Source organism: Ahaetulla prasina, chromosome 5, assembly GCF_028640845.1.
Source record: "Ahaetulla prasina isolate Xishuangbanna chromosome 5, ASM2864084v1, whole genome shotgun sequence".
NCBI lineage: Eukaryota > Metazoa > Chordata > Lepidosauria > Squamata > Colubridae > Ahaetulla > Ahaetulla prasina.
Genome location: NC_080543.1, coordinates 3,758,654 through 3,776,666, shown reverse-complemented (window position 1 = coordinate 3,776,666; position 18,013 = coordinate 3,758,654). Strand labels below are relative to the sequence as shown.

Sequence of the window (18,013 nt, the reverse complement as noted above, 5' to 3'; positions counted from 1 at the left end):
AAAGTTCTGCCGTAAAACGCCCCCCTGCGTAAAAATGCAATCTCGGGTCTCAAGTCCCAACGGAAAGAAGAAAAGCTCGGAATGTACCTTTTTCAGCTGCTGTTCTTTAAAGCCCTTCACTGCCCTGGCAGGCTCCGAAATGAGATTTTTATAGTTCTCGCAGATATTGATCCTGGACTGGGCGACTTGCACTGTGCTTTCGAGAAATGATTTCCACACGGGGTAGAGGCTCCTGCAAGGCAGACATAAATAACAGAACAACAGAGTTGGAAGGGAGATTGGAGGCCTTCTAATCCAACGCCAGATCAACGGGGGAAGGGAGGGAGGGAGGGAGGGGAGGGAAGAAGGAGGGAATGCATGAATGAAAGAATGGAGGGAGGGAGGAAGGGAGGGAGGAAGGAAAGAAAAGAAGGAGGGAAGAACGGGAGGGAAGAAAGAGGGAGGGAGGGGAGGGAAGAAGGAGGGAATGAATGAAAGAATGGAGGGAGGGAGGCAGGAAGGAAAGAAAAGAGGGAAGGATGGGAGGAAAGGAAGGAAGGAGGGAAGGAAGAAAGGAAAGGGAAGAAGGAGGAAATGAATGAATGAATGAAAGGAGGGAGGGAGGAAGGAAGGAGGGAGAGAGGAGGGAGGGAGGGAAGAAGGAGGGAATGAATGAATAAATGAATGGAAGGAGGGAGGGAGGGAGGAGGCAAGAAAAGAGGAGGAGAGGAGGAACAAGTAGGAATGAATGAATTAACGGAGGGAGGGAGGGAGGAGGAGGCAAGAAAAGAGGGAGGGAGGGAGGGAAGAAGGAGGATGAATGAAAGAATGGAGGAGGAAGGAAGGAAAGAAAAGAGGAGGAAGAAGAGGAGGAAGGAAAAGAGGGAGGGAGGGAGGGAGGAAGGAGGAATGAATGAAAGAATGGAGGAGGGAGGCAGGAAGGAAAGAAAAGAGGGAAGGATGGGAGGAAGGAAGGAAGGAGGGAAGGAAGAAAGGAAAGGGAAGAAGGAGGAAATGAATGAATGAAAGGAGGGAGGGAGGGAGGCAAGAAAAGAGGGAGGGAGGGGAGGGAAGAAGGAGGGAATGAATGAATGAATGGAAGGAGGGAGGGAGAGAGAGAGGGAGTGAGGAAAGAAAGAAAGAAAAGAGGGACAGAGGGAGGGGAAGGACGAAGGAGGGAGAGAGGGGAGGGGAGGGAAGAAGGAGGAAATGAATGAATGAATGAACGAACGGAGGGAGGGAGGGAGGCAAGAAAAGAGGGAAGGAGGGGAGAGAAGAAGGAGGGAATGAAGGAAGGGGGATGGAAGAAGGAGGGAATGAAGGAATGAATGAATGGAAGGAGGGAGGGAGGGAGGGAGGGAGGAAGGAAGGCAAGAAAAGAGGGAGGCAGGGGAGGGAAGGAAGGAAAAGAGGGAGGGAGGAAGGGGAGGGAAGGAGGGAATGAATGAATGGAGGGAGGGAGGAAGGAAGGAAGGAAAGAAAGAAAAGAGGGAAGGAGGGAAGGAAGGAAGGAAGGAAGGAAGGAAGAAAGGAAGGAAGATCAAACAACGTTGCTTTTTTGACATGGCTCTATCTTCACCTTCAGACTGGGAAAAAACGATCGCTCACTTCCCCAAACCTGTCTTATTGCCAAAAGCAGAGAAAAAACACCGATCCAAATCCCAAACCCATCTCATATTATTTTCTTTTCCAACGTTAAACCTTCAATCCCACCAGCACCGCAAAGTCTTGGCTTACCATTCACGGCCTGCTTCTGGCCCCATCCCACTGTGCAAGATTTATTTACAAACCGAATCTGCCTGAACATTTAACATTGTTTGTTGCTGTTCTCACACCTGCACTGTAAGCTACGGAACGCCAAGGTAAAAAAAAAAACACAACACTGGCCAATTTTAACCAGGTAAGCTGAACAGGTGCGGGGGGGGGGGGGAGAATTAACTTTGAAGAAAAACAGGATAATTAAACGGTGTGAGCATTTGTCGAGAGAGAACCCAACCACCTCTAGATGGAAAAAAAGGGATTAAACAGTAGTCCTCAACTTACTACCGCAGCTTGCAGTGATTCACCTAACAACTGCGGCAAGCAAGGTCGTAAAATGGAGCAAAAGTCACTTAACAAACGTTTCAGCAATGGAAATTTTGGACTCAATTGGGGTCGTAATTTGAGCACCACGTCAGCGGTGAAATCCTACCAGTTCGCACCGGTTCAGGCGAACCGGTAGTGATAAAAAACTACCGGTTCGCGTGAACCGGTAGTAAAAAAAGACCTACCGGTTCCCCCAAACCCGTATTTCCAACGATCAGCTGTGCCGCACGATTTAAAATCGCAAGAGAGCAGGAAATCTGCTTTTTAGTGAATCCAAATCATGCAGCACAGCTGTTCTCCCCCCCCCGTTATACTTACCTTCCGAAGCCTCCGTTTTACACGTTTGGCGCATACTGTGCATGTGTGTACACAGCATGCATTCTGTGCACATTGTGCATGCGCACACATGGCGCATGCGTGGCCAGCAAACTGGTAGCAAACCGGTTCAGATTTCACCATTGGACCAGGTATATCAGAAATGCCAACCTTTTGACAAGCCAAGTCAATGGGAAAGCCAGGTTCACTTAACAGAGGTCTTACCTAAAGTCGTTTCGTTCCTCCGCTCTCACGCCAGGCCATTCTTTCTTCAAGTACTGGCTAGCCAACTTCTGCATCCCCTGTTGTTTTTTTAAAAAAAGAAAAGAAACAAAAGCCTTTATTTACAATCGGACTTGAATCCTAGCTAGTTAATGTGAGTTTTCATATCAAATGATCTAAGTGCCAAAGCCCACTGCAACTACATAGCAAAAAAAGCTCTTAAGAGTTGTAAACCTAATTTTGCGTAGCTTCTTTTCCAAAAACACTACACTACTAACCAGAGCATACAAAACATTTGCAAGACCCATTCTTGAATACAGCTCACCTGTCTGGAACCCTCACCACATCTCTGACATAAATACAATTGAACGAGTCCAGAAATATTTTACAAGAAGAGTTCTCCGCTCCTCTGAATACAGCAAAATACATAACTCCAGACTTGAAATCCTGGGATTAGAAAACTTAGAACTCCGCCGACTCAGACATGACCTGTGTTTAATACACAGAATCATCTATTGCAATGTCCTTCCTGTTGAAGACTACTTCAGCTTCAATCGCAATAATACAAGAGCAAACAACAGATTCAAACTTAATGTTAACCGCTCCAATCTTGATTGCAGAAAATATGACCTCTGTAACAGAGTTGTTAACACTTGGAACACACTACCTGACTCTGTGGTCTCTTCCCAAAATCCCCAAAGCTTCAACCAAAAACTGTCTACTATTGACCTCACCCCATTCCTAAGCGGTCTGTAAGGGGCGTGCATAAGAGCACAAAAGTGCCTACCGTTCCTGTCCTATTGTTTTCTTTCATTATATGTGTTTATATATAATGTTGTGACAAAACAAATAAATAAAATAAAATAAATAAAAATAAATAAATAAATAAATGTCCTTCAAAATATTTTCTGGTGGGAAATAGGAACGTCCCTCCCCGGTTGACTGGATTAAAGTGCCAGCAATTAATCTAAGACTTATAGAAGAGAATATATGTTGACTGAGGGCTGAACCTCAATTAATCATTGTATTAATCGCTGAGTTAATCAGTGAAACAACTCCAAAAGTTGCAAATGCTCCAACACTGGAAGTTTTTTAAGAAGAGATCGGACAACCGTTTGTTTGAAATGTTAAATAGGCTCTCCTGCCTGAGCAGGGGGTTGGACTAGAAGACCTCCAAGGTCCCTTCCAACTCTTCTATTTCTAATTCTGTTCTATTCTTATGCCTCCAGACTTGAAATCCTGGGATTACAATTGTGGGGTGCTTGGTGGTTTCTCTACTGAGTTGATTTCTTGCAAACATTTCATCATCCAACTAACTAGCATCATCAGTGCTAGGAGAGAGCAGGAGGAGGAGGAGGAGGAGGAGGAGAAGTCCCTGAGTTGATTTCTTACAAACATTTCATGACCAAATTAGGTAACATGATGGCTGTCCTCAAGACAAGGCAAGATGAGTAAAAAAGTCAAAGCATTTTGGATTAGAGTATGGTGGATCATGCAGAATATTTTGAAAAAGAAGATTAAGTTTACTCCGCAGTTAGGAATAATTATGGACTGTACAGCTATAGAGACTAAATTGATTTTGAACTTAATAACAGCCGCGAGACTTTTGATTGCTCAATATTGGAAGAAAGAAGAATGACCTACAATTGAAGAATGGACACTCAAAGTATCAAATCTGGCAGAAATGGCAAAAATCTCTGCTTACTCGAAAGACCATACACAAGAAAAATATATTTTAGAATGGAAAATGTGGATTGATTATATTCAAAATAAGTATCAGATAAAAAAATATCGAATAGCATAAGAGTAAATTTAGGAAATATTTTGTATTAGATATATTTCTGAAGGAGAGGGGAATTGAGAGTGTGATTAAGTGTGGAGTGACTAGAGATTATAATTTAGGAATTATTTTGGATTATGATTGTTAGTTTTGATACCCTGCATTTTGTTCTGGGAAGTCGGGGTGGGGGGTGGGGGGTAAGGGGGAGGGAATTGGGGGTTGAGGTAGAGATGGAGTGATGGTTAATGTACAGGGATTATTGAAGATGTATAAATATAATTAATGTAGGGTCGGGTCTGCCCAGTTACCATTTTAGAACGGTGGGAGGGAGAAAAGAGAGAGTAGGAGGTAGGAAAGAGGAGAAGAGGAAGGAAGAGGGGTAGAAGAGGGAGAAGGAAGGTGTAGGGTGGAGGGAGGAGAGGATGTAGATAAGAGAAGGAGAGGAAGGTCTGGAAAGTAAAAGAAGGTAGAAGAGGGAAGAGTGTTAAAAAGGGGGGTGGTGACTGGGCAAGCCCGACTAATTGTATATAACTGTACATTGGATGAATTATTTAATATGATTGTAAAAATAAAACCTTTTTAAAAAAAAAAAAAAAGGCAAGGCAAGATGAAAAGACCAAGACATTCATTCTGAAATTATTTTCTTGGATTTTTACATAAAATAATACAGAGCCAGTTTGATCTACTGGTAAAGGCAGCAGGTTGGAAATCAGGAGATGGAGAGTTCTAGTCCTACCTTAGGCATGAAAGCTGTCTGGGTGACTTTGGGCCATTCACCAGGCGACAGCGAGTTCTAGACCCGCCTTAGGCATGAAAGTGACTTTCAGCCGATCGGCAGGAGATGATGATGAGTTCAAGTGCCTCCTTAGCTATGAAAGCCAATTGGGCGGCTTTGAGCCAATCGCCAGGAAACGGTGAGTTCTAGTCACCGGTGAGTTCTAGTTTCATGCGCCTTAGCCATGAAACCCGTCTGGGTATCCTTGAGCCAGTCATTTCCCTCTCAAACCCAACTCACCTCACAGGGTTGTTGTTCTGGGGAAAATCTCTAAGGAGATTTTTTGTTTTTTACTGCCTTGGGTTATTTCTAAAATAACAATGGTGGGGATCAGTGGTGAAATCCATTATTTTTTTACTACCGGTTCTGTGGGCATGGCTTGGTGGGTGTGGTGTGGTGGGCGTGGCTTGGTGGGCATGGCAGGGGAAAGATACTGCAAAGTCCCCATTCCCTCCTGGGGGAAGGATACTGCAGAATCTCCATTCCCTCCCCACTCCTGGGGGAAGGATATTGCAAAATCTCCATTCCCACCCCACTCCTGGGGGAAGGATATTGCAAAATCCCCATTCCCTCCCCACTCCTGGGGGAAGGATATTGCAGAATCTCCATTCCCACCCCACTCTGGGGCCAGCCAGAGGTGGTATTTGCCAGTTCTCCAAACTGCTCAAAATTTCCGCTACCGGTTCTCCAGAACCTGTCAGAACCTGAGCCTCTGTGGCTCAGACTGCTAATGCAGTCTGTTATTAACAGCAGCTGCCTGCAATTACTGCAGGTTCAAGTCCCACCAGGCCCAAGGTTGACTCAGCCTTCCATCCTTTATAAGGTGGGTAAAATGAGGACCCAGATTGTTGGGGGCAATAAAAGTTGACTTTGTATATAATATACAAATGGATGAAGACTATTGCTAACATAGTGTAAGCTTATGCCTCCAGACTTGAAATCCTGGGATTACAATTGTGGGGTGGTTGGTGGTTTCTCTACTGAATTGTTTTCTGGCAGACGTTTCATCACCCAACTAACTAGCATCATCAGTGCTAGGAGAGAGCAGCAGGAGGAGGAGGAGGAGGAGAAGTCCCTGAGTTGATTTCTTACAAACATTTCATGACCAAATTAGGTAACATGATGGCTGTCCTCAAGACAAGGCAAGATGAGTAAAAAAGTCAAAGCATTTTGGATTAGAGTATGGTGGATCATGCAGAATATTTTGAAAAAGAAGATTAAGTTTACTCCGCAGTTAGGAATAATTATGGACTGTACAGCTATAGAGACTAAATTGATTTTGAACTTAATAACAGCCGCGAGACTTTTGATTGCTCAATATTGGAAGAAAGAAGAATGACCTACAATTGAAGAATGGACACTCAAAGTATCAAATCTGGCAGAAATGGCAAAAATCTCTGCTTACTCGAAAGACCATACACAAGAAAAATATATTTTAGAATGGAAAATGTGGATTGATTATATTCAAAATAAGTATCAGATAAAAAAATATCGAATAGCATAAGAGTAAATTTAGGAAATATTTTGTATTAGATATATTTCTGAAGGAGAGGGGAATTGAGAGTGTGATTAAGTGTGGAGTGACTAGAGATTATAATTTAGGAATTATTTTGGATTATGATTGTTAGTTTTGATACCCTGCATTTTGTTCTGGGAAGTCGGGGTGGGGGTGGGGGGTAAGGGGGAGGGGAATTGGGGGGTTGAGGGTAGAGATGGAGTGATGGTTAATGTACAGGGATTATTAAAGATGTATAAATATAATTAATGTAGGGTCGGGTCTGCCCAGTTACCATTTTAGAATGGTGGGAAGGGAGAAAAGAGAGAGTAAGAGGTAGGAAAGAGGAGAAGAGGAAGGAAGAGGGGTAGAAGAGGGAGAAGGAAGGTGGAGGGTGGAGGGAGGAGAGGATGTAGATAAGAGAAGGAGAGGAAGGTCTGGAAAGTAAAAGAAGGTAGAAGAGGGAAGAGTGTTAAAAAGGGGGGTGGTGACTGGGCAAGCCCGACTAATTGTATATAACTGTACATTGGATGAATTATTTGATATGATTGTAAAAATAAAACCTTTTTAAAAAAAAAAAAAAAGGCAAGGCAAGATGAAAAGACCAAGACGTTCATTCTGAAATTATTTTCTTGGATTTTTACATAAAATAATACAGAGCCAGTTTGATCTACCGGTAAAGGCAGCAGGTTGGAAGCCAGGAGATGGAGAGTTCTAGTCCTGCCTTAGGCATGAAAGCTGTCTGGGTGACTTTGGGCCACTCACCAGGTGACAGAGAGTTCTAGACTCGCCTTAGGCATGAAAATGACTTTCAGCCGATCGGCAGGAGATGATGATGAGTTCAAGTGCCTCCTTAGCTATGAAAGCCAATTGGGCGGCTTTGAGCCAATCGCCAGGAAACGGTGAGTTCTAGTCACCGGTGAGTTCTAGTTTCATGCGCCTTAGCCATGAAACCCATCTGGGTATCCTTGAGCCAGTCATTTCCCTCTCAAACCCAACCCACCTCACAGGGTTGTTGTTCTGGGGAAAATCTCTAAGAAATTTTTTTTATTTTTTACTGCCTTGGGTTATTTCTAAAATAACAATGGTGGGGATCAGTGGTGAAATCCATTATTTTTTTACTACCGGTTCTGTGGGGGTGGCTTGGTGGGGGTGGTGTGGTTTGGTGGGCTGGCTTGGTGGGCGTGGCAGGGAAAGGATATTGCAAAATCCCCATTCCCACCCCACTCCTGGGGGAAGGATACTGCAGAATCGCCATTCCCTCCCCACTCCTGGGGGAAGGATACTGCAAAATCTCCATCCCCACCCCACTCCTGGGGGAAGGATATTGCAAAATCCCCATTCCCTCCCCACTCCTGGGGGAAGGATATTGCAAAATCCCCATTCCCTCCCCACTCCTGGGGGAAGGATACTGCAAAATCCTCATTCCCTCCCCACTCCTGGGGGAAGGATATTGCAGAATCTCCATTCCCACCCCACTCTGGGGCCAGCCAGAGGTGGTATTTGCCAGTTCTCCGAACTGCTCAAAATTTCCGCTACCAGTTCTCCAGAACCTGTCAGAACCTGAGCCTCTGTGGCTCAGACTGCTAATGCAGTCTGTTATTAACAGCAGCTGCCTGCAATTACTGCAGGTTCAAGTCCCACCAGGCCCAAGGTTGACTCAGCCTTCCATCCTTTATAAGGTAGGTAAAATGAGGACCCAGATTGTTGGGGGCAATAAAAGTTGACTTTGTATATAATATACAAATGGATGAAGACTATTGCTAACATAGTGTAAGCCGCCCTGAGTCTTCGGAGAAGGGCGGGATATAAATGCAAAAAAAAAAAAAAAAACCTGCTGGATTTCACCCTGGTGGGGATATATAATTCAGAGAAACAAATAAACCCTGGAAAGAAAATAAACCAAAGGCCAGGGAATGCAAACAGGCGATCTGTCTTGATAATAGGAATCCTTTCCCTGCTCAGGTTCTGGCCCAGCTCATTTACAGGATCCGACCGAGTTCGGCTGGTTGGCTGGCTGGTGATTTTGCGGCCGACTGGAGGAAGCCCTTCGATTTCATGAATAAAAGAAACTAAATCAATAAATGATGAGCTCTCCTTCAGGGCCCCTCACTTTTTCATTCCCAAAAGTCTCGTGAGGATCTTCCTGCCAGAATAAAATGCTTTTTCTTCCCTATTTCTTTTTTCTAACCCCCCCCCCCCGCCGCTTTCCTGAGACAGAAGGCACAGCAGCTTGCGGGGAAATGGAGAATATTGGGCACTGCTCAACGGTGGCTTTCCTCCTGATGGGACAATTGAAGGCAAAACGAAATCGCCAGTCCTTGCGGAACCTCAACCTCTTGGACTTTGAAGGATTAAGCCCCCCCCCCAAGGTTATGAAGGACAAAATAAATACAAATAAAACCGGGGGGGGGGATATTCTGTAATAGGATTGTGCGGTAATTCAGATAATTATTCTATTTCTATTTCCATTCCATTCCTTTCTTTTTTCTTCCTCCTTATTTCATTCCATTCTGCAATCCAGCAAGAAAGACACAGACTTCAGAGGATAATTAGAACTGCAGAAAAAATAATTGCTACCAACTTGCCTTCCATTGAGGACCTGTATACTGCACGAATCAAGAAGAGGGCCGTGAAAATATTTACAGACCCCTCGCATCCTGGACATAAACTGTTTCAACTCCTACCCTCAAAACGACGCTATAGAGCACTGCACACCAGAACAACTAGACACAAGAACAGTTTTTCCCCGAACGCCATCACTCTGCTAAACAAATAATTCCCTCAACACTGTCAGACTATTTACTGAATCTGCACTACTGCTCAACCATTGGCTGGACTTCTGTGATGTCACAGGCGATTCAGATTATTTCTACAGGTAAAGAATGGAATGGAATAGAATAGAATACATAATAAATAGAATAGAATAGAATAGAATAGAATAGAATAGAATAGAATCAGAAAGAAGAGTGAGAGGAATAGGAATAGAATAATAGGAATAGAATAAGAATTGGAATGGAATGGAATGGAATAGAATAGAATAGAATTCCTCTGAAAACAACAAAATACCTTATCCCACCAGACTTGAAATCCTAGGCTTAGAAAACTTGGAACTCCGTCGCCTTCGACATGACCTAAGTTTAACTCACAGAATCGTCTATTGTAATGTCCTTCCTGTCAAAGACTACTTCAGCTTTAATTGCAATAATACTAGAGCAACTAATAGATTTAAACTTAATGTCAACTGCTTTAATCTAGATTGCAGAAAATATGACTTCTGCAACAGAATCATCAGTGCTTGGAATACTTTACCTGACTCTGTGGTCTCTTCTCATAATCCTAAAAGCTTTAACCAAAAACTCTCTACTATTGACCTCACCCCATTCCTAAGAGGACTATAAGGGGCGTGCATAAGCGCACAAACGTGCCTACCGTTCCTGTCCTATTGTTTTTCTTTTCTTCTTCCTATATATGTTTATATGTGTATATACTATATAATCTTTTTGTATGATGTTGTGACAAAATAAATAAATTAATTAATTAATCGTTTCATAGTTCCCACCACCAATCTCTTTCCACTTATGACTGTATGACTATAACTGTTGCTGGTAATCCTTATGATTTATATTGATATTGATTGTTTCCTGATTGCTTATTTGTACCCTACGATTATCATTAAGTGTTGTAAGTGTTGTACCTTGATGAAGGTATCTTTTATGTACACTGAGAGCATATGCACTAATGAAAAATTCCTTGTGTGTTCCATCACACCTGGCCAATAAAGAATTCTATTCTATTCTATTCTATTCTATTCTATTCTATTCTATTCTATTCTATTCTATTCTATTCTATTCCTAATTCTATTAATTCCTCTCCTCTCTTCTCCCTTCCCTTCCCTCCCCTCCCCTTCCTTTCCCCTTTCTATTCTATTCTATTCTATTCTATTCTATTCTGTTCTGTTCTGTTCTGTTCTGTTCTGTTCTGTTCATTCCTTTCTTTTCCTTTCTTCTCCCTATGTGCAGAAGGTAAAAAACACATTACTTCCTGATTAAAACCAGAAAGTAATGATACCGAGGCAGCGGGTGTCGCCGGTGGTTCGGCGATCGCTACCGGATCACCGAACCACTGGCCACGATCGCTACCGGATCGCGAGATCCGATCAGAACTGGGAGCATTTTACTCCTGCTTTATACTCTTTAAGCTTGGATATTTCCTTGTAGACGTTTCATCACCCAACTAGGTAACATCATCAGTGGAAGAAGGAAAGAAGGGAGGGAGGAGGAGGAGGAGGTGGAGGAAGAAGAAGAGGAAGAGAGAACTCTGGGGTTCTTTATATTCTTTAAGCTTGGATGTTTTCTCGTAGACATTTCATCACCCAGCTAGGTCACACCATCAGTGTTAGAAGAGAATGTGGTTTAGCGTAGGTCATATTCTCTACCCTGTTTTCCTGAAAATAAGACATCCCCTGATAATAAGCCCAATCGGGCTTTTGACTGCATGCGCTAAAATACGCCCCACCCCCCAAAAAATATGCCCTCCCCAAAAGTATTTAAATGCAGAATTGGAAATCAGGTAAGACAGTAAGAAGAGCCCCATCTTGCTCCATGTGCCCCAAAATAATAAAACCCTCCCGAAAATAAGGCTGAGCGCTTATTTTGGGGTTCAAAAATATATAGGACAGGGTCTTATTTTCGGGTAGTTGAGTATTCAAGCATCTGCAAGAAAACAACACACTGCGGAGAGAGACCCGCCCAACACCAAGGACCCAACATACCAATCTCGTAAATCAGAGCACCGTAGTTTCAACCACGAGCAACACACCCTGCAGGTTGTTAGTCCTCGTGGTTTTGTCGTCGGGTTTGCAAGATTAAAGAAAAGCAGGTTGAAAGACTCCTAGCTTAAAAAAAAACAAAAAAAAACCAACGACCAACAACGCTGGAAATTTTTTAAGAAAATGTTGGATAGCCATTTGTCTGAAATGGTGTAGGGTTTCCTGCCTGGGCAGCGGGTTGGACTAGAAGACCTCCGAGGTCCCTTCCAACTCTGATATTATTATTATAACCACCAAACGCCATCATCATGATTCTTTGTATGCTAAAATGACGTTTCGTATTGGAAATCGTAAATGGTTTTTTAAATCAGGGAGAGGAGAGAGGCGAGCGTCCCCCCCCCCCACCCATCGCATAATATCCTGCTTGTTCTCTTCAAGGACACTTGGTGGTTTGGCTCTCGAGACTTTCCCGGAGACAAAAGACATCCTTGTTTAGCTCCAACTGGGAAATCGAGCCATAGTTTTAACCTCTGACACGGTTGCACCGAGCGTGCGATGATGGAGCGTGTTCAGGAGTCGCTTATGGAGGGTGGCTTGGCATGACTTTGAACTCAGGACCGCTAGCGTACAGCGATAAGAAAGCTCCCGCTTCCGCACAGGAGGTCCTCGACTTACAACAGTTTGTTTCGCGACCGTCCGAAATTACGCCAGCGCTGGAAAAAAAAAAGTGACTCTTGATAAGCCACCAGGGATCAAAAGCTCGGCAACTGGTTCGTATTTATGACGGTTGCGAGTCCCGGGGTCGCGTGATACCCCTTTTTGTGACCTTCGGGGAAGATGGATTCCGGGTTACTTAACAACTGGAGTGACTCACTTAAGAACTGTGTCAAGGAAGGGCTTGTAAAATGAGGCAAAATTCACTTTGCAACTGCCTTTTATTCAGATACTCAAGCTGGGTGTTGACACTCGCTTAGCGACATAAATTTTGGGGATGAACTGCGGTCGTAAATCAAGGAATGCCTGTATAGACAATAATTCCTATGTTGAATTTCTTGGTTTTAAATATTTCCTCACACGCATGCAGCCGAAGCTGAACTTCACAATATATATGATTATACGAAAGTCCTCAACTTACTGAACTCACAGTTTCTAATATCCTCCAAAATACTGAAATTTCATTGTACAACTAATCCTCGTTTAGCGATTGCCATTTAGTGACCATTCACAATTACAACCGTGACAAAAAAAGTAATTTTAAGATCAATCCTCACGTTTACGACTTTGCCAGGAAAGCAAAGCAAAGCTAAACTCAGATCGTTAAGCACAGTTGTGGTTTCACTTAGCAACCGCTTTACTTAACCATGACACCGTGCGAGGACTATCAAGAAGCGTGGGTTTAAATATACCATGGGAAGCATCGACTTTTTTTTCAACAGTGACTTTGCTAGAGGGAAACCTCAACCATTCGATTAGCGGCCGTTCAAAGTTACGACGGCATTGAAAAAAAGCGACCGATGACCCGTTTCTCACACTTACGACCGCTGCAGCATCCGCATGGCTGTGTGAGCAAATATCGGGCACTGGCATGTATTTATGACTTTAGCGCTGTCCCAGGTTCAATTGTGGTCATAAATCAAGGACTGCCTGTAGATTGCATTTTTAAAAATAATAATAATAATAATCATCATCTGGAATTCGTCTTATTTTTATGCAAAATCCAAATGAGTTCATGCTGGAGCTGTATTTCTCGGATAATCTTTAGATCCTTTTGGAATTAATCTCCTGGCTTCTACCCATCTGGGATTATTACCAAGGCAGGAACTGTGCCACGTTTTAGCTGGCAGTATTTATTTATTTATTTTCAAACTTCAGCATTTGCTCAGAAATCCCGCTGGGTAAATTAGAGACGTAACCCCTAGCGGGTAAGTTTCGATTACAACCTTGAGACTCCAAAGTCAGGAATGGCCCCGAGTTGTTCTTTTGACGAGGAGAAGGCACACATGAAATGGGAAGGCGACATGACTGGGAGGCTTAATTTCACGGACCCAACCTAAAAAAAACTCCGCTTGCTTGATTTACAGTCGTATCAGAGGGAAGATTTAGATTCAGCCAGCGAGCAACTGTTATTTCCCCCCAGTTCTTTGTGCGGTGTCAGCTCAGAAATCAAACGAAGTTATCTTTCTCTAGCGTCTGCATTTCCTACGTCGGATGAGGAGAGCAGAGAGTGGCCTTCTGTCCTGGTTGCTTTTTATGGAAGTGTGATTGGGAGCGTTTTAACAAACTGCATCCCTGTTTGGTTGGGTGGCAGCAGCAGCTCAGATAGAAAGTCCCTACAGAGGGTGGTGAGGACAGCTGTTGTGTCTTCGGCTCCCGAGCCTGGCCTCTTGACAGAGAGTGACTCAAGAGAGTGAGGGGGAAGAGCCGAAAAGGCTTTTTCCCTCTGCAGGACCTTCCTCTCTGGCTCTGCTCCAGGTTCCAGAGGCAGGCCAGGTGGAGGAGATGACGAGGCCTCTTTCTCCTGCACCTTCCCTCTCCCAGGCAACGCCTCAAGACCCAGCTGCTGACAATCAGTCCTGGTTAAATCCCAGGCATCGCAGAAAGGAGAGGCGGGAACAACAAAAGAAGGGGTGGGGCAGGCCTAGAGAGTGCTGAGTCACGGAGCCACACCCCACAGGGTATAAAAGCAGGAGGAGCTGCTCTATAGTTTCTTGTGATGGACAAAAACTGACTCTTGGAAACTTTGGCTGCAATATTTCGAGACTAAGAATTTGGCTTCTGGATTTCTGTTTATTTCTGAACTCTTGGTTGCTCCAGCAACGAACTGCAGTTACGCTGGCTTCTGAGGAGATAAGAGAACTTGCCAGGCAATCGCAGGTTCGTTGCCAGAACTGATATCTGTCGTAGGAATAAATTGCTGGCAAATATAGTCAGCTCGCATGTCTTCTTGGTTGTGGTTGGGGTGGGGGGGACAGAACAACAGCGGGAGAAGAGTATAGGAAGTTCGCTTCCCGTTATTCAGGATACTGCTTATAAGTGCTATGTTCTTAGAGCTCGAAGCATTGTTAGAGACCCCACACACCCTCTTCACAGTCTGTTTCTGTTGCTCCCCTCTGGGAGGAGGTTTCAAAGTATTTCTAGCAGGACTCCCCGATTCTGTAATGGCTTTGTTCCCTAGGCCATCCGTCTGGTAAACGTGCAAGATTCGTTTTTCTCACCGTGTACATGTATACATCCGGAGTAGACTTTGTTGTTTCTCTCTGTCATATAATATATGTGGGTACATACAAATAATTTTGTATGTATGTATCTATGTACGCATGTGTATATATATATATGTGTATTATTTATTTCATTTATTTTGTCATGTTTATAGAGTATGAATTGAAGGTGGTGACCCTTTGAGAGCTGCATGCAATGAAATTTCATTTTAATGTATGCCGATTAGTGTACATTCAAGGTGACAATAAAGTTATTATTCTATTCTATTCTATTCTATTCTATTCTATTCTATTCTATTCTATTCTATTCTATTCTATTCCTATTTCTTTTCTATTCTGCCCAAAATATCTGGAGGAATTTTTTTTCTTACAATTATTTGGCGGGGCAAAACATTAAAAGAAGTAAACACAAAACAGTCGAGTGGATTAAGTGGATCACCTTCTGAGATCACAGCAAATTTAATCACTTTTATCGGAAATATTGTAGTAATTCACAAGGTAGCCTACTAAATGTCATTTTACCTTACGTTTTATCCATTTGCTAGGATAAACTGTTGTAGGCCTTTTATGAGGAATTCATGTTTTTTTTTCTTTTTTTAATCTTCCTCTTCTAGTAAGACAGATATAAGGGAGGGGGAGGGAAACTGCTCTGTTTCATCTGTGATATCATTTATTCCTGCCAACCAAGACAATCGATGCATTTCTCTTCTGGAAAAAAATCCGAGTACCTCTTGATCCCTCAGGAGTGTCTCTCCAACAGAAAGGCAGCCTATCAATCCATTCAGTTAACAAACACGTCACTTCTTTCTGCCAGGATCCTGATAGTTAGGGAATCTACCCACTCCTGATCCCATCGTTATTATTTAAACAAAGGAGCCATGGAAAAATCTGGAGGACTTTTTCTGCTGGTAAAATAATAAAATAAAATAAAATATATAACAAAATATAATAATAATAAATAACATAAAATAAAAATAAAATAAAATAAAAAATATAATATAATAATAATAAAATAAAATAAAAATATAATATAATATTTAATAAAATAAAATAAAATAATAATAAAATAAAATAATAATAAGTAAAATAATAAAATAAAATAAAATAAAATAAAATAAACATTTCTACATTTAGGCAAAAAAAACCAACAACCCAAAATGCACAGGTACCGGATATGTGGTACCTTGCTCCATAGTAGTACCTGTGAGAGGGATCTTGGAGTCCTAGTGGACAACCATTTAAATAGGAACCAGCTGTGCGCTGCAACTGCCAAAAAAGCTAACACAGTTCTGGGCTGCATAAATAGAGGGATAGAATCAAGATCACGTGAAGTGTTAGTGCCACTTTATAATGCCTTGGTAAGGCCACACTTGGAATATTGCATCCAGTTTTGGTCCCCACGATGTAAAAAAGATGTTGAGACTCTAGAAAGAGTGCAGAGAAGAGCAACAAAGATGATTAGGGGACTGGAGGCTAAAACATATGAAGAACGGTTGCAGGAACTGGGTATGTCTAGTTTAATGAAAAGAAGGACTAGGGGAGACATGATAGCAGTGTTCCAATATCTCAGGGGCTGCCACAAAGAAGAGGGAGTCAAACTATTCTCCAAAGCACCTGAGGGTAGAACAAGAAGCAATGGGTGGAAACTAATCAAGGAGAGAAGCAACTTAGAACTAAGGAGAAATTTCCTGACAGGTAGAACAATTAATCAGTGGAACGACTTGCGCGCAGAAGATGTAAATGCTCCAACACTGGAAAAATTTAAGAAAATGTTGGATAACCATTTGTCTGAAGTGGTGTAGGGTTTGCTGACTGGGCAGGGGGTTGGACTAGAAGGCCTCCAAGGTCCCTTCCAACTATGATGTTGTTGTTGTTGTTGTTGTTGTTGTTGTTGTTGTTGTTGTTGTTGTTGTTATTAAAATAAAAATAAAAATAAAATGTGTTCCAGGGAAAATAATGCCCAGGATTGCAATGTTTTTATTTTTTATTTTTAGTTTACTTCTTGAGAAAACAGGCTCTGCTCTGCTGGGAATTCACGCTGCCAAAGGCTCCATCTTCGGAGCTGCCTGAAACCACTTAGCAAGTAGCCTCCGTCTCATCAATTTCAATTCTCCCTTTATGGAATATGGAAAAAGTCACCCCGAATAGGATCACCAGGGAGCACTTAGGCAGAACTGACTAGGGAATCCTGGGAGTTGAAGTCCACCTGTTTTAAAAACTTGAGAAAAGCTGCTGTATTGGAATACAAGAGCTATCGGGAATGGAATGGAAAATAGAAAATATGGAATGGAATTCAAAATAGAAAATGGAATGGAATGGTGTGGAATGGATTGGAGTGGAGTAGAATGGAAATAGAGAATATAATGGAATGGAATGGAAAATAGAAAATATAGAATGGAATGGAGTGGAATGGAAATATAGAATATAGAATATGATGGGATGGGATGGACATAGAAAACAGAGAATATAATGGGATGGGATGGAGTGGAATGGAAATAGAGAATAGAGAATATAATGGAATGGAAAATAAAAAATACAGAATGGAATGGAGTGGAGTGGAATGGAAATAGAAAATATAGAATGGAATGGAATGGAATAGAAATAGAAATAGAAAATAAAGATAATGGAATGGAATGGAAAATAGAAAATATAGAATGGAATGGAGTGGATTGGAATAGAAATAGAAAATAAAGAATTGAATGGAATGGAATAGAAATAGAAATAGAAAATAAAGATAATGGAATGAAATGGAAAATAGAAAATATAGAATGGAATGGAGTGGAATGGAAATATAGAATATAGAATATGATGGGATGGGATGGAATGGAATGGAATGGAATGGACATAGAAAACAGAGAATATAATGGGATGGGATGGAGTGGAATGGAAATAGAAAATAGAGAATATAATGGAATGGAAAATAAAAAATACAGAAAGGAATGGAGTGGAGTGGAATGGAAATAGAAAATATAGAATAGAATAGAATTTTATTGGCCAAGTGTGATTGGACACACAAGGAATTTGTCTTGGTGCATATGCTCTCAGTGTACATAAAAGAAAAGATACCTTCATCAAGGTACAACATTTACAACACAATTGATGGTCAATATATCAATATAAATCATAAGGATTGCCAGCAACAAGTTATAGTCATACAGTCATAAGTGGAAAGAGATTGGCGATGGGAACTATGAAACGATTAATAGTAGTGCAGATTCAGTAAATAGTCTGACAGTTTGAGGGAATTATTGAATGGAATGGAATAGAAATAGAAAATAAAGATAACGGAATGGAATGGAAAATAGAAAATATAGAATGGAATGGAATGGAGTGGAGTGGAATGGAATAGAAACAGAAAATAAAGAATATAATG

At 42.0% G+C, this 18,013-nt stretch overlaps 1 protein-coding gene across 1 annotated transcript in view; it reads right to left on the bottom strand.

Annotated features, from left to right (window-relative positions):
* Positions 1 to 18,013, bottom strand: part of FCHSD2 (FCH and double SH3 domains 2) — a 212,883-nt gene that overhangs the window by 103,387 nt on the left and 91,483 nt on the right. The window contains exons 3-4 of the mRNA XM_058185398.1: positions 2,605 to 2,681; positions 88 to 232 (exon numbers count right to left, since the gene is read on the bottom strand). Coding sequence (XP_058041381.1) covers positions 88 to 232; positions 2,605 to 2,681 — 222 coding nt within the window. The remainder of the gene's footprint in view (positions 1 to 87; positions 233 to 2,604; positions 2,682 to 18,013) is intronic.